We start from the raw sequence: 12979 nt of genomic DNA, 5'->3' as shown, positions 1-12979 counted from the left end.
TGTCTGTTCCTGACATGCCCTTCAGGGGAGGCTAATCTGGAGTCCTGTTGCTGTAGCATGAGATAATATGGCAACACCTTTGCTTTCAAAGACATCCAGGTGGGAGTGGGCCATTTTCTAGACCAGCATTCCCCAACCTGGATCCCTTCAGCTGTTGTTGCCCACCGTTCCCAAGGCAAGAATCAGAAACATGATTTACCAGGAATAAGTACCAGACATAAGCAGTGTCAGGTGGAGCAGTGTCGGCTCCAGGTTTTGGTAGCCCCCTGGGCCTGACACCCTCAATGGATCCCTCCTTCAGTGAGCCTGCCTTCTCATCGCCATGGTCACCAGCTGCTATTGCTCTTCCTCTTCTTTCTCCGTATTGCTACCACTTGCTTGCCTGGAAACAAAGCCCTGTTAAGAGAGACTGAAAGAACTGGGCCTGTTTAGCCTGGAGAAGAGAAGACTGAGGGGTGACATGACAGCACTCTTTAAATACTTGTACCACACAGAGGAGGGCCAGGATCTCTTCTCGACCCTCCCAGAGTGCAGGACATGGAATAACGGGCTCAAGTTACAGGAAGCCAGATTCCAGCTGGGCACCAGGAAAAACGTCCTGACTGTTAGAGCAGTACGACAATGGAACCAGTGACCTAGGGAGGTTGTGGCCTCTCCCACCCTAGAGGCCTTCAAGAGGCAGCTGGACAAGCATCTGTCAGGGATGCTTTAAGGTGGATTCCTGCACTGAGCAGGGGGTTGGACTCAATGGCTTTATAGCCCCCTTCCAACTCTACTATTCTATGATTCTATGAGCCAGGGAGCAAAGTAGGCTGTAGCATTGTTGTTGTTGTTGTTATTTATCAGAATAGCGTAGGTGGGATTTAGAGCTCCTCCTTCTCACCACATTTGTTCTCTGGGCCAGAGGAGGAGGCAGGTGAACAAGCAGGTTGCTCCAGGAAAGAAGAAGAGCAAATCCAGGGCACTCAGTCCCTACTGGGTGTGGGTGGGCCCTTGGCACGATGAAGGGGTATATATGGAACATGTCACGTACCTCAACTAGGGATGCTGTGAGCATCCGACGGAGTCTGTGATGGCATCCGGCCCTCACCGACCCAGTCGGATCTGCTTGCCCCAAGGGTGGACCTGCTCCCGAGCGCATGTGAGCCCCTTGCAAGTGCTTGGCAAATGCCCGCCCTGGCTTCCGGCATTGCACCCTCCCCCCTCACCCACTTGTGTTAATGGCGGCCATCGTTAGCGCAGCAAGGGGAAATGTGCACATTCCGGAAGGTTCCGGAAATGGCGCTCCCTCCTCTCCCCCCCCCCCGTGACAATGGGTGGCGCTTAAAGGCCCTATTAAAGCAAGGGGAGAGTTTATCCTTGCATTCATGGGGCCTTTAAGGCCCCCGTTGGAGCAGGATGGGGAGGGAGCGCCATTTCCAGAGCCTCTGGACAGTCTGTATTTCCCCCTTACGTGTTAATGGTGGCCGCCCGGGCCCTCCCCAGTGCCCCCTTCCTGGGTGGAGCAGGGCCTTTTCCTGCCTTAGGACCAGCAGAGTCCAGCTCTTCCGTCTTCACTCTTGGCTTCATCTCAGGGAGAAAGGGGTGGAGATGGTGGAAGGGGTGTGGCCAGCTGGGTAACCCCAGAGAGCCGAATTTGGCCCCTGAGCTTGAGGTTTCCAAACCCTGGAATAGACGCTACTGGGTTCAAAGGGCAAATAGCAGTGGAAGCTGGTGGCTCCAATGCCAGTGAGGCGGTGAATCTGCTCCAGGTTCCAATCAGAATCGGTCAGAATGCTAAAGGAGTTGTCCAAGGTGCAGAGCTTGGGTAGCTCCTTTAGAGTTCTGACTGAAACCTGGAGCGGATTCATCACCCCACTGACATTGGAGCCACCAGCCTCCACTGTCAAATCGTCTGACCTGGTAGGAGGCTTCCCGTGACTTCCTTGTAAATTGACGTGTGTTAACACTTAAAAGAGAGGCCCTTTATTACTAAGAGAAAGCAAATCCTTACCTGTGTTTTGATTTTCAGGCAACCACACCTTAAGAGTTGACTGCACGCCGCTCCTCAATCAACTGGTATATAATCTGACAAAAGAGGTACAAGTAGTCAAGTTTAATCTGGCTCCTCTTCTTCTTCTTCTTCCTCCTCCTCCTGCTCTTCCTCTTCTTCCTCCTGGCCTTCCCTTGCCCCCACGGGTTTGGTGATTCCTTTCAAGTGCAGAGAAAAGCTCCTTGAAGATGTCAGCTTTTAATTCCAACTTCTAGACCCTATGATTGCAAAGGTAGGTGCGAGCGTTGGTCTTGCCTCTGTGAGCGACTGCATGTTGAGGATCCTCCTAGAACAGCCTTCCTCAACCTGGGGCGCTCCAGATGTGTTGGACTGCATCTCCCAGAACGCCCCAGCCAGCTGGCTGGGGCATTCTGGGAGATGCAGTCCAACACATCTGGAGCGTCCCAGGTTGAGGAAGGCTGTCCTAGAATCTTATTTATTTACTTATTTATTACATTTCTATACCGCCCAATAGCCGGAGCTCTCTGGGCGGTTCATGAAAATTAAAACCATTCAAGGTATAAAAACAACAGTATAAAACCATAATATAAAATACAATATAAAAGCTCAACCAGATCAAAACAGCAGCAATGCAAAATTACAAATTTAAAACACCGAGTTAAAATTTATTTATAGACTGTTAAAATGTTGGGAGAATAAAACGGTCTTCACCTGGTGTCTAAAGGCATATAATGTAGGTGCCAAGTGAACCTCCTTAGGGAGCTCATTCCACAGCCGGGGTGCCACAGCAGAGAAGGCCCTCTTCCTGGTAGCCACCTGCCTCACTTTCATTAGTTGCTGGTGGCTGCTAAGGTGCGCTACAAGGTCTTGTTGACCATGTATAAAGCCCTGCATTGCTTGGGTCCTGGATACCTGAGCACTCGCCTTTCTCCTGTGTCCCACCATTGGCGAAAGCAAGGAAAACCTCGTAGGGGAGTAAAAAATAGCCAAAGGCGAGGGTGGAACCAAGTAATCTTCTACAATAATATTATTAGTAAAAGTTTTATTAAAGTGCCAGGTGCCTACGCGTTTCGAACGCGGTTGCGTTCTTCCTCAAGGCTTTATAACGTTAGTGCAGTTGTCTGCAGAAGTTGCTAGGCTAGCATGACACAGGAAGAAGTTAGCTATATATCTCTTTTCCCTATATATCTCACTTCTTCCTGTATCATGCTAGCCTAGCAGCTTCTGCAGACAACTGCACTAACATTATAAAGCCCTGAGGAAGAACGCAACCGCGTTCGAAACGCGTAGGCACCTGGCACTTTAATAAAACTTTTACTAATAATATTATTGTAGAAGATTACTCGGTTCCACCCTTGCCTTTGGCTATTTTTTCTCACCATTGGCAGACTCGCTCTCAGGAGCAGGGTGCCCTGATGGTCCCCCGCTACAAATTGGAATGTGTGGGGGGCCAGGGCTTTTTCAGTGGCTGGCCCCCGGTTATGGAACAATGTGCCACTGGAGATTAGACAGGCTCCCACTTTCAACTGCTTCAAACGCCTTTGTAAGGTGTTTTTATTTCCGCAAGAGTTTGGGGAGGGGGTGGTTTAAATTGGGTTGAGGGCTTTTAATCGTTTGAGGGTGAGGGTTTTTAATGGAATTGTCTTAATGTGGGTTGAGGGTTTTAATGGAATTGTTTTAGATGTTATTGTAAAGTGCATCGATGCCAGAAATGGTGAGGTGGCGCTATAAAAATGCTTTAAATAAATAAATAATAAATAATAAAAGCCGTTATTTTCCCTCACTAGATCCCAAGTCCCGATGAAGGGTACGGAAGCAAATCTCTCTATGAGAGCTGGCTTGAGAAGGACCCCTCCCCAGAAAGTAAGCATCTGCCCAGGTAGGATCTCGTTGTGTCTAGTACGTACACGCATGACTCTGACATTTGATCATTTGCATATGTAGGATTGACAGAAGAAAGGGGGAGAAACAGGTTCTCAGGATGCTTAAAATACTTTATTTCAAAGCCCGATGCGTTTCGGCCTGTGTTCTGGGTTTGCTGATATGGATCAACACAGCTGTCTGCATTTTTGGACTCTCCTGGGGGGCGTGGCTATTGTGACCGTCATGATGAGCGCCTGCATTTCAAAATCTACTCCTACACCACTGAATACAGCCCCTCTTGCATTTTATCTGTCTGACAGATCTCGCAAGCGTTATGCACGGAGCCCGTTTCAGCCCTAATCCAAGCAGTCTTCATGCTTGCAAAGGAAAACGCCTTCATCCTTAACCCTGTGCTCCGAAGTTTTTCAGCTATGGCATTGCAGGAGGTCTGACTGTGGCATCTTTTTATTCCCCCTCTGGGCAGGATAAACAAACTTGGATCTGGCAGTGATTTTGAAGCCTATTTCCAGCGGTTGGGGATTGTGTCGGGCAGAGCACGGTACACTAAGAATAGGGTAAGCTGACCAGCTTGTCTGAAAGTTGACACCACCATTTGTGGGCTTATTTTTGGAGCTCTAGGAATACTCCATGGAAATGGGGGTTTGTCAAGGTTCCTTCCATGTCCTGGACCCCCGAGCGACTCCTTAAGGATAGATTGTAAGCCTATGCGGCAGGGTCTTGCTATTTACTGTTTTACTCTGTACAGCACCATGTACACTGATGGTGCTATATAAATAAATAAATTAATAATAATAATAATAATAATAATAATAATAATAATAATAATATCTTACCTCCTTAAGAGTCCCGCCTTCCTTCTTTTTACCTCCCCCTTCCCAATAATGTAGGGTTTAGGCTGTAGACATGGGGTGAGTGAAACTCCGGACACTTGTGTCTTAACACAGCAGTTTACTAGAAAATTAAATCAACCAAATTAAAAATAAAGGTATTTATTCAATAGAGCTGAGTGATACAAAGGGATTAAAAGAAAATAAAAGTTGCAAAAATGCAAATTCTTTTACCCTAGCTGCACTTATTTCGCCAGACTGCTCTTTCCTCCTGCTCTGATCCATTCTAGCTCTCTCTCCTGTCTTTTTATACCCAGTTTTCCCAAAACAGAAAATACTGTTTCAGCCCTGAAGAAATGAAATTTAACTGGAGAAATGAACATTAACCAGGGAAATGAATCTTAACCTGAGAAATGAAACGACTCCTCTCAGGGACACCCCCTCCCAACAGAAAAACTCCAGGCCTCTAAGGACCAAACTAGACATGCCTTTGGTCACATAATTTGCCAGCTTCTTTCTGAAATCACCGGCATGGGACAGCACAAACTAGGTTGGGGGTGTGGCATGGGGTAATGGGAGCTTTAACCCTTTGCCCCTTCCTTGCTTCCTGACTGGAATCACATATACACTAGGGCTGTGCACGGACCCCTGGAACCGCTTCGTGGCCTGATCTGCAACTTTTGGATCGCACCGATCCACCCTTCCCCTGCTCCACTCCACGGAGCGAGATCCAGAGGGGTGGATCGACATTTTGCCCCCCCCCAATTCTTACTTACTTGCCTGCACAGTGGGCGGCAGAGGCAGGTAAGTGGGGAAGGGGGGCAAAATGTAGGCCGAATAAGCCCCCCTCCCCTGGCTCTGCCGTCCACCTCTGCACGGACTGTGCCGGCAGATCCAGGTAAGCCCCCCTCCCCCCCCCACTTACCTGCCTCCATCACCGGCTTCAATTGACGCCGCAGGCTCAAACCGGAAGACCAGTTGAAGCTGGTGACGCCAGGTAAGCCCCCCCTCCCCCCCCCCCCGCTTAACTGCGCCCGGAGCTCTGGATCGAGGCGAACCGCTTTGCCTCGATCTGCAGCTCCCCCGATCCGCCTCCGCCTTTAGCAGAGGCGAATTGGGTCGCTCCGCTCCGGATTCGCCTATCCGAGCGGAGCACAGCCCTAATATAAACCCCGCCACCACCATGGCTTATGTTTTGAGGGGAGGTTCTGCTGAGTAGGAATCTGAACACAGAAGGAGAAGTTGCAGATGAGATGGTAAAGTCTTGAGGGAGAAGAATGGAATGTACCACTTCGGACTGCAGGTAAGGGGATCTCATTTTTCTCATATTGCCCTACATTAATAATGATGATGATGATGATGCAGCCCTCTTTGCAAGTAGAAAACTAGCTCACTGTGGAACAGATTCAGAGCATGTATCTTTCTCCCTCTGTGCTAGATCGTATTTTATTTTAACTTGTAGGATGATTTTTTTTCTTTTCTTTTTTAAATGTGTGGGAATATTAAAAATGGTATCCCACACTTGCCATCTGAAGCAATACAATCTGTTTCATCTCCTCAACTTTCTACCACCTCATTTTGCTGCAGATGTAGACCGAACTTTAGAAGCCCTGGTTCAAGAGGAAGCTGAATAGTACAATTAACACAGTAAAGAAAATTACAAGATATAAAATGCTAACAGAATCCACAATCATACTGAATGGGATAATCCCTCCCAAATAAATTACATAAAGTGATAGGGAATATGCTAGTAGCAGTGCATATATTAGGAGCAAAAAAATTGGAAACAACAATTATTCCATTGACAGAGAACTGGATAAGGGGTCTGTGGCATAGAATACTGATGTACAAAATCTTTGAGTTCGTAGGAGCCTCCAAGGTCATCTAGTCCAACCCACTGCTGACACAGCGAATCCACTACTACAGCAAAATAACTCCTCGTATGAAATGTTGACAAGGATGTGGAACTAAACACAATGGCTGCTTGGAATTCTGGGATAGGAAGAAAGGCGCCAGGGCTTTGTGTAGCAACTGATGGGCCTTCCAGCATCACATGACTTCCTAGGCCAGGAGGATCTTGGGTTGTTGTGGCCAACTCCTGGCTGCAACGGCCTGGGGTTTCCTCCTCCAACCAGCAGCTCAAGTAGCTCAGGAACCTGATCCAAAAGGCTTCTTAACCCATGGCCATAAGGGAGACAACAATTTGCATAGTTGGCAGAACTCACAGCTCTTGGCTTTTCCAGAATTTGGTGAGGATTTTTTTTTAAAAAAACAACAACATTTTAGTACAGAAGAGATGCAACACTGAGTATAGTCATAGTTTCCACCTTTCCTGCCTGATGCAAGTGCTGAAGCCGTTTGACCCCATTTCTTTGATCTCCCCAACAGAAAGCAGACAAATTCAGTAACTATCCCGTTTACCACACCACGTACGAGACCTTTGAATTGGTTGAGCGGTTTTACGACCCTGCTTTCAGGAAACAGCTTGCCGTGGCCCAGCTGCGGGCCGCCTTGGTCTATGAACTGGCTGACGCCCCGGTGCTTCCACTCCATTGTCAAGATTACGCGGAAGCTTTAAAGACCTACGCCGACGGGATCTACGCCTTGGCCAAGGAACACAAAGCACAACTCGAGATGTACGGGGTATCCTTTGGTGAGCGTAACTCGAATGACCTTTTAAATCCATATCATTTTGCTTCATATTGGGGATGCTTAGAAGGTAGATCTTACTTATGGCATTTTTATGGCATTTTTAATCCCACCCTTTGGGCAAAAATGTTCTCCAGGTGGCTTACAAAGGTAAGGAATACGTCTTTGCCCGCAGGCCTTCAATCTAAAAGTCATGATGCAAAAGGAAAGGGGATTGGGAGGGAGGAGGAAAAAAGCAGATTCAGGCACTAGATATTTAGTTGCAGAGGTCCAGCAGGTCATGGGTACAGTGAAAGGGCTGCTGGTTCCTTTTCCAGTGACAGTTGATAGAGGGTCTCCCAGCTGGAGCTGTATCCAGGCATGATGCTTCTGTCTTGATCTACTAATAGATCTGCGGATGATTTGTAGTAGATTGGAAAGGATTTCAGACTCTCAGTTATAATAACAGGAGCAATCAAATGACTCTTCCTCCACCTCTGTCAGCCTCCAGGATGTCTCCCATGCCTTCCCCCAGTAATCTCACTTTTAAATCCCCCCCCCCCCGAGATAATGCAGTATTTAAAACTAGCTTGACTTGGGCAGAGAACATCTGTGCGCTAGTATTTTATCGTTCAGTATCATACCTTTCTGTCTTTTCCATGGGAGCCCAGAAAAGCTGAGCCCGAGGCCAACTGGGAGTCCATTGGACTCCCCCACTTCCCAGCTACTCCTCACTGCTCCCTCCCAGCTGCAGACATGGGCTCTGTCTAAAGAAGCCCATAGTGAATGTGGAAAGACCTGAGGAAAAGAAACCTGGTAAGGGTTCAGGATTTCCCCCCTTTCAAATAGAGACACCCTAGGTCTTAAGCAGAGAGGGTTTTTTTTCTTTCTATCACCAGCCCTGCCCGGTCTTTTTAAAAGCTGGAGATGCCCGTGATTGAGCCGGCAACCTTTTCTATGTAAAGTGTGGCCTGTGACATGCTGTTTCTTGTTCAGCTACTGACAGTGTAACTCTGTATTTACAGATCCTCTCTTTTCTGCTGTGACTAATTTCACAGAAGCAGGGGCTGATTTTCATGACAGACTGCTGCAGCTTGATGAGAATAAGTAAGTTTTACACACACACACCCAAAAAAAAGTGAAATAAAATCAGTTTCGGGCACAGGATGCTTTTTTATTTGTTCAGGATTATTATTATTTTAAAGGGACTCTTTATTTTTAAGAAATGTACATTGTATTGTTCTGTGTCATTGCTATATAAATGTCTCATGATGAACAACAGGGATATTTATTTACAACAGAGGTGTTCAACTTCTTTCAATTCCTCTGCCTGAGACCCAGAGAGTCATGGCAAGTCAGGGTGGGCAAAGGTTGGGGAACCTTTTTCAGTCCAAAAGCTGATTAATACCGTATTTCTTCTATTGTAAGACACCATCGATTGTAAGATGCACACTAATTTCAGTACCACCAACAGAAAAAAAAACCCTAAGACACACCTGCGATTCTAAGAGGCACCCCATTTTTAGAGATGTTTATACGGGAAAAAAGTGTGTCTTAGAATCGAAGAAATAGGGTAAGTAGTAATCAGCTAAGGCTGCAATCAAAGAATCATAGAATAGCAGAGTTGGAAGGGGCCTAACAAGGCCATCGAGTCCAACCCCCAGCTCAATGCAGGAATCCACCCTAAAGCATCCCCGACAGATGGTTGTCCAGCTGCCCCTTGAAGGCCTCTAGGGTGGGAGAGGTCACAACCTCACCAGGCAACTGATTCCATTGTTGTACTGCTCTAACTGTCAGGAAGTTTTTCCTGATGTCCAGCTGGAATCTGGCTTCCTTTAACTTGAGCCCGTTATTCCGTGTCCTGCACTCTGGGAGGATCGAGAAGAGATCCTGGCCCTCCTCTGTGTGACAACCTTTTAAGTATTTGAATAGTATCCTATTCCCACTTCCCTGGGAACTCAATGGGACATGTGTCTGAGTAAACATGCATAGGATGGCAATATGAAAAGCTAAAAACAAATCAGAAAAGGGGAGTTTGGTGATAAAGACCAAGAACAGCCTTCCCCAGCCCTCCAGATCTGTTGGACTACATTTCCTATTGTGCCCCAGCCAGTGTGGTAAACATGCCGTTCTCGTGTCCAGAGGTATTTGATGTCTTTCCCTTGTCTCCACATCTTCCAGCCCCATTGCCGTGCGGAGCATGAATGATCAGCTGATGCTTCTGGAAAGAGCTTTCATTGACCCTCTTGGTTTGCCGGGCAGGCCGTTTTACAGGTAAGCCATCATGGTACAAGGAGGCTTTGTTTGCACAGCACAGGGAAGTGGCTCTTAAACCCTCTCTGAACAGCATAAAGACCCAGTGTGAGGGGACAAACAAATGGTTTAAAGCCACCAGCTCCCCCCTCCGCTGACATCCAGAGGTCACGTCTTTTTTCACTCCCAAGAAAAGTCGTTGGCTTCATCAGGAGAGAGGCCAGTGGTAGGACCAGTGGGCAGTTTCTAAACAATTGCATTCTCCATGAAAAGTACCAGGGAAGATGCAATGTGAAACCATGGTTTTGAGGTGTTTTGCAAACCATGGTTATGACGGAACCTGGTTAGCACTGGGGAAGATGTAATGTAAAACCATGGTTAATGCCAATAAGGGGAAAGAGAAATAATTCATTACAAGAGTGTAGAAAGTGGGAAAGAGTAAATATTCCTGAGCCTCCTACTCCTGATTTGAAAAAAAAACATGGTTTACCATGATCCAGCGTTACATCTGCATCAGAACTTACCATCTCTATGCTCTTACAACCCTGTTCAGACAACACGCTATGCCACGGTTAGGGCACTAATCCTTTTGCAGCAAATGATTAGTGAGTGTGTTTAAACGGTAGCTATGTGACCACCATGGTTAGGAAGGGTTCACACAACATGTGAAGCCATAATGTTTAGCTCAAAATGCTTAACCACCATAGTTTAGTGTGTCATCCGAACAGGGTCAATGTAATCCATTTAAGTAAAGTGATCGTTCCAGTTGCTACCACTTGAACGAAGCACCATCACGCGTTTCAATACACTTTCGGACAGACTTCTCCAAAGTGGCTGCCCTCCAGATATTTTGGATCCCCAGCCAGCATGGCCAATGGTCAGGAATGTTGGGAGTTGTAGTCCAAAAGATCTGGAGGGCACCAGGTTGGGGGTGGCTGCTTTAGGAGCACCCAACCCCAATGGAGTCATCTTTCTCCACCTTGCCTTCAAAATGCCTTCACCAACACTGCAGCCCTGGTGGCCCAAGGCACCCAACTCTCCCCATGCTGCCAGCCTCAATGTCTTTGCAAGCTAAGCTTTGCAAGTCTGCTTCTACCACCCATTCCCCCCCTCCCTCCCCCACCACCTTTGGCTGCAAATGTTGGCAAACAGCCAATCCCACGTTTATTGCCACTCGTGCTACTAATTCTAAATGGTAGGGCTGTGCTCCGCTTCGCTTCAGAGTGTAGAAGCAATAGCAAGGTGGCCTGATTCGCCTCCGACAAAGGCGGAGACGAAGCGGGTCGGGGGGCTGCGGATCGAGGTGAAGAGGATCGAGACCAAGTGGATCCTTCACCTCGATCCGGAGCTCCAAAAAAAAAGGTAAGTGGGGGCTTACCTGGCGCTGCCACAGTCCGTGAGGTGATGGCGGCAGAGCCAGGTAAGGGGGCAGAGGGGAGGGGGGCTTACCTGCCTCTGTCGCGGTCCGGCGGTGGCTTCAACTGCTGAGGCTAAGGCTCAAACCGGAAGACCAGGCCGCAACCATGGCCTGCCCCTTCCGCTTTGAGCCTCGGCCTCAGGTGAAGCTGCTGCCATAACTTCACGGATGCAGGAAAGGGGGGAGGAGGGAGGGGGCCTTACCTTGTGCCGCTGCAGAGCTCCGATTCGGATCTGCTGCGGAGCGGACCATAGGTGGATTGAAGCGGGGCGGAGCCGACCCAATCCGGAATTTGGGGATTGGGTGCGGATCGGATCGCGGGGTGTGTGTGTGTCCATGCACAGCCCTACTAAACGTTGCTGAGGGCCCTCCTCAGTGGTTGAGCACCTGCTTCGCAGCCTGACGCTCCCAGCTCCCATCACAGGTATGCTCTTTCTGCAAGAACTTGCTGCTTTGTTTCTTTTAACCCATGCTCCCCTTGCGCCGTAGGCACGTCATCTTTGCCCCAAGCAGTCGCAACAAGTACGCGGGAGTGTCCTTCCCCGGGATCTACGACGCCTTGTTCGATATCGACAGCAGGACGGACCAACGCAAAGCTTGGGAGGAAGTGAAGAGGCAGGTCTCCATTGCAGCCTTCACGGTGCAGGCCGCTGCGGGGACGCTAAAGGCTGCCATCTAGGACAGCAGGAGCAGGAACGAGCAGAGCGTTTGCATCACATGGCCGTGAAGACAAAAAATAAATAAATTACCCCTGCAGGGAGGTTGATCAACAGCAGCACCATGATGACACTATATCCCAGGGGCCTTCAGAACTGAGGACCCGAAAGGCCCATCGTGGCTGCCTGGAAGGGATGGGAGGTTGCAGCCCTTCTCCACTACTCAAATTCTGCTTTCCTCCTTTCTAGCCTTTAGCTTCAGCTTTCTTGAATACTCATCAATATCTCTCCTTCGACCCTCTGCCAAGTTGGAGTAATGAAGCTGTAGTTCAGCCTTCCTCAACCTGCGGCACTCCAGATGTGTTGGACTACAACTCCCAGAATGCCCCAGCCAGCTCTGCTGGCTGGGGCATTCTGGGAGATGCAGTCCAACACATCTGGAGCGCCCCAGGTTGAGGAAGGCTGCTATAGTTGAACTGGGGTGGGGTGGAGGGTGAGAGGGCAAGTTCCTCAATTCCTCGCTCCGCCATGGAGTATGATGGGTGAAATATAGAGGTAATCCTTAACGCTCAGCCTAACCAAGGGTTAGGCAACTTTTTAGGTTCCATAAGCACATTTGATATATTGGGGGGCGGAGGGGGGGGGGAAGAGTCCTGAGCACCACCACAAATTACTGTGGGAGAAACATGTTGCCAACACCCTCTAATCTGGATTTTCACACGTTTTTATCACCACCCCCCCAAGCCATTTTTGACAGGGCACCTTTCCCTCTGTCTTTATTAAAGTCAGTGGATTGAGATCTCACTCCATAGACTTTAACAGAGGAGGGGAAAGTCCCCTGCCATAGAACAGCTTGGGGGCGGGGGAGAGCCTATGCTCAACAAAGACCCTTGGGGCCAGAGTGTCCTTGGAGGGGTGGGGTGCCCTCCCCAAGCCATTTTTGGTGGAGTAGCCTTTCCCCCATCTCTATTAAAAGTCTATAATAGCGGTAGGGGAAAGCATTACAGGCCTGGCAGGTGCCCACAGGTGCTGCGTTGCTGACTACAGGCCTAACCTACCTCAGGAGGTTGTTTGTGACTAAAATGGTGGCGGTGGGGAGAGAATTACATGTGCCATCCTGAGCCTCTTGAAAGAGGGGCAGGATAAAAACGTAATAAAAGAAATATGTACTTGGAGAACTTCAGGAGCCACTTTTTTTTCTTTTCACACCCAGGTCAAAGGGCAGAGTTTGACCCCTAAGTGGGTATTTGAAAGACTGCTTCTTTCATGTGAAGCGGCCTCTGCATTTACATCCTTTAAACATTCCACCTTGAAAGGAATA

At 48.5% G+C, this 12979-nt stretch overlaps 1 protein-coding gene across 3 annotated transcripts in view; it reads left to right on the top strand.

Annotated features, from left to right (window-relative positions):
• Positions 1 to 12836, top strand: part of NAALAD2 (N-acetylated alpha-linked acidic dipeptidase 2) — a 38466-nt gene extending 25630 nt beyond the window's left edge. For all 3 annotated transcript variants that reach the window (XM_063127173.1, XM_063127174.1, XM_063127175.1), the window contains 7 exons: positions 2012 to 2079; positions 3781 to 3872; positions 4341 to 4431; positions 7093 to 7357; positions 8358 to 8439; positions 9514 to 9606; positions 11492 to 12836. In XM_063127173.1, the coding sequence (XP_062983243.1) occupies positions 2012 to 2079; positions 3781 to 3872; positions 4341 to 4431; positions 7093 to 7357; positions 8358 to 8439; positions 9514 to 9606; positions 11492 to 11681 (881 nt within the window). In that variant the 3' untranslated portion in view covers positions 11682 to 12836. The remainder of the gene's footprint in view (positions 1 to 2011; positions 2080 to 3780; positions 3873 to 4340; positions 4432 to 7092; positions 7358 to 8357; positions 8440 to 9513; positions 9607 to 11491) is intronic.
• Positions 12837 to 12979: the final 143 nt, after the last annotated feature.

The sequence above is a fragment of the Elgaria multicarinata genome, chromosome 5, assembly GCF_023053635.1.
Source record: "Elgaria multicarinata webbii isolate HBS135686 ecotype San Diego chromosome 5, rElgMul1.1.pri, whole genome shotgun sequence".
Classification (NCBI taxonomy): Eukaryota; Metazoa; Chordata; class Lepidosauria; order Squamata; family Anguidae; genus Elgaria; species Elgaria multicarinata.
Note: the sequence above shows the minus strand (reverse complement) of the source record. Positions and strands in the feature narration are given on the sequence as shown.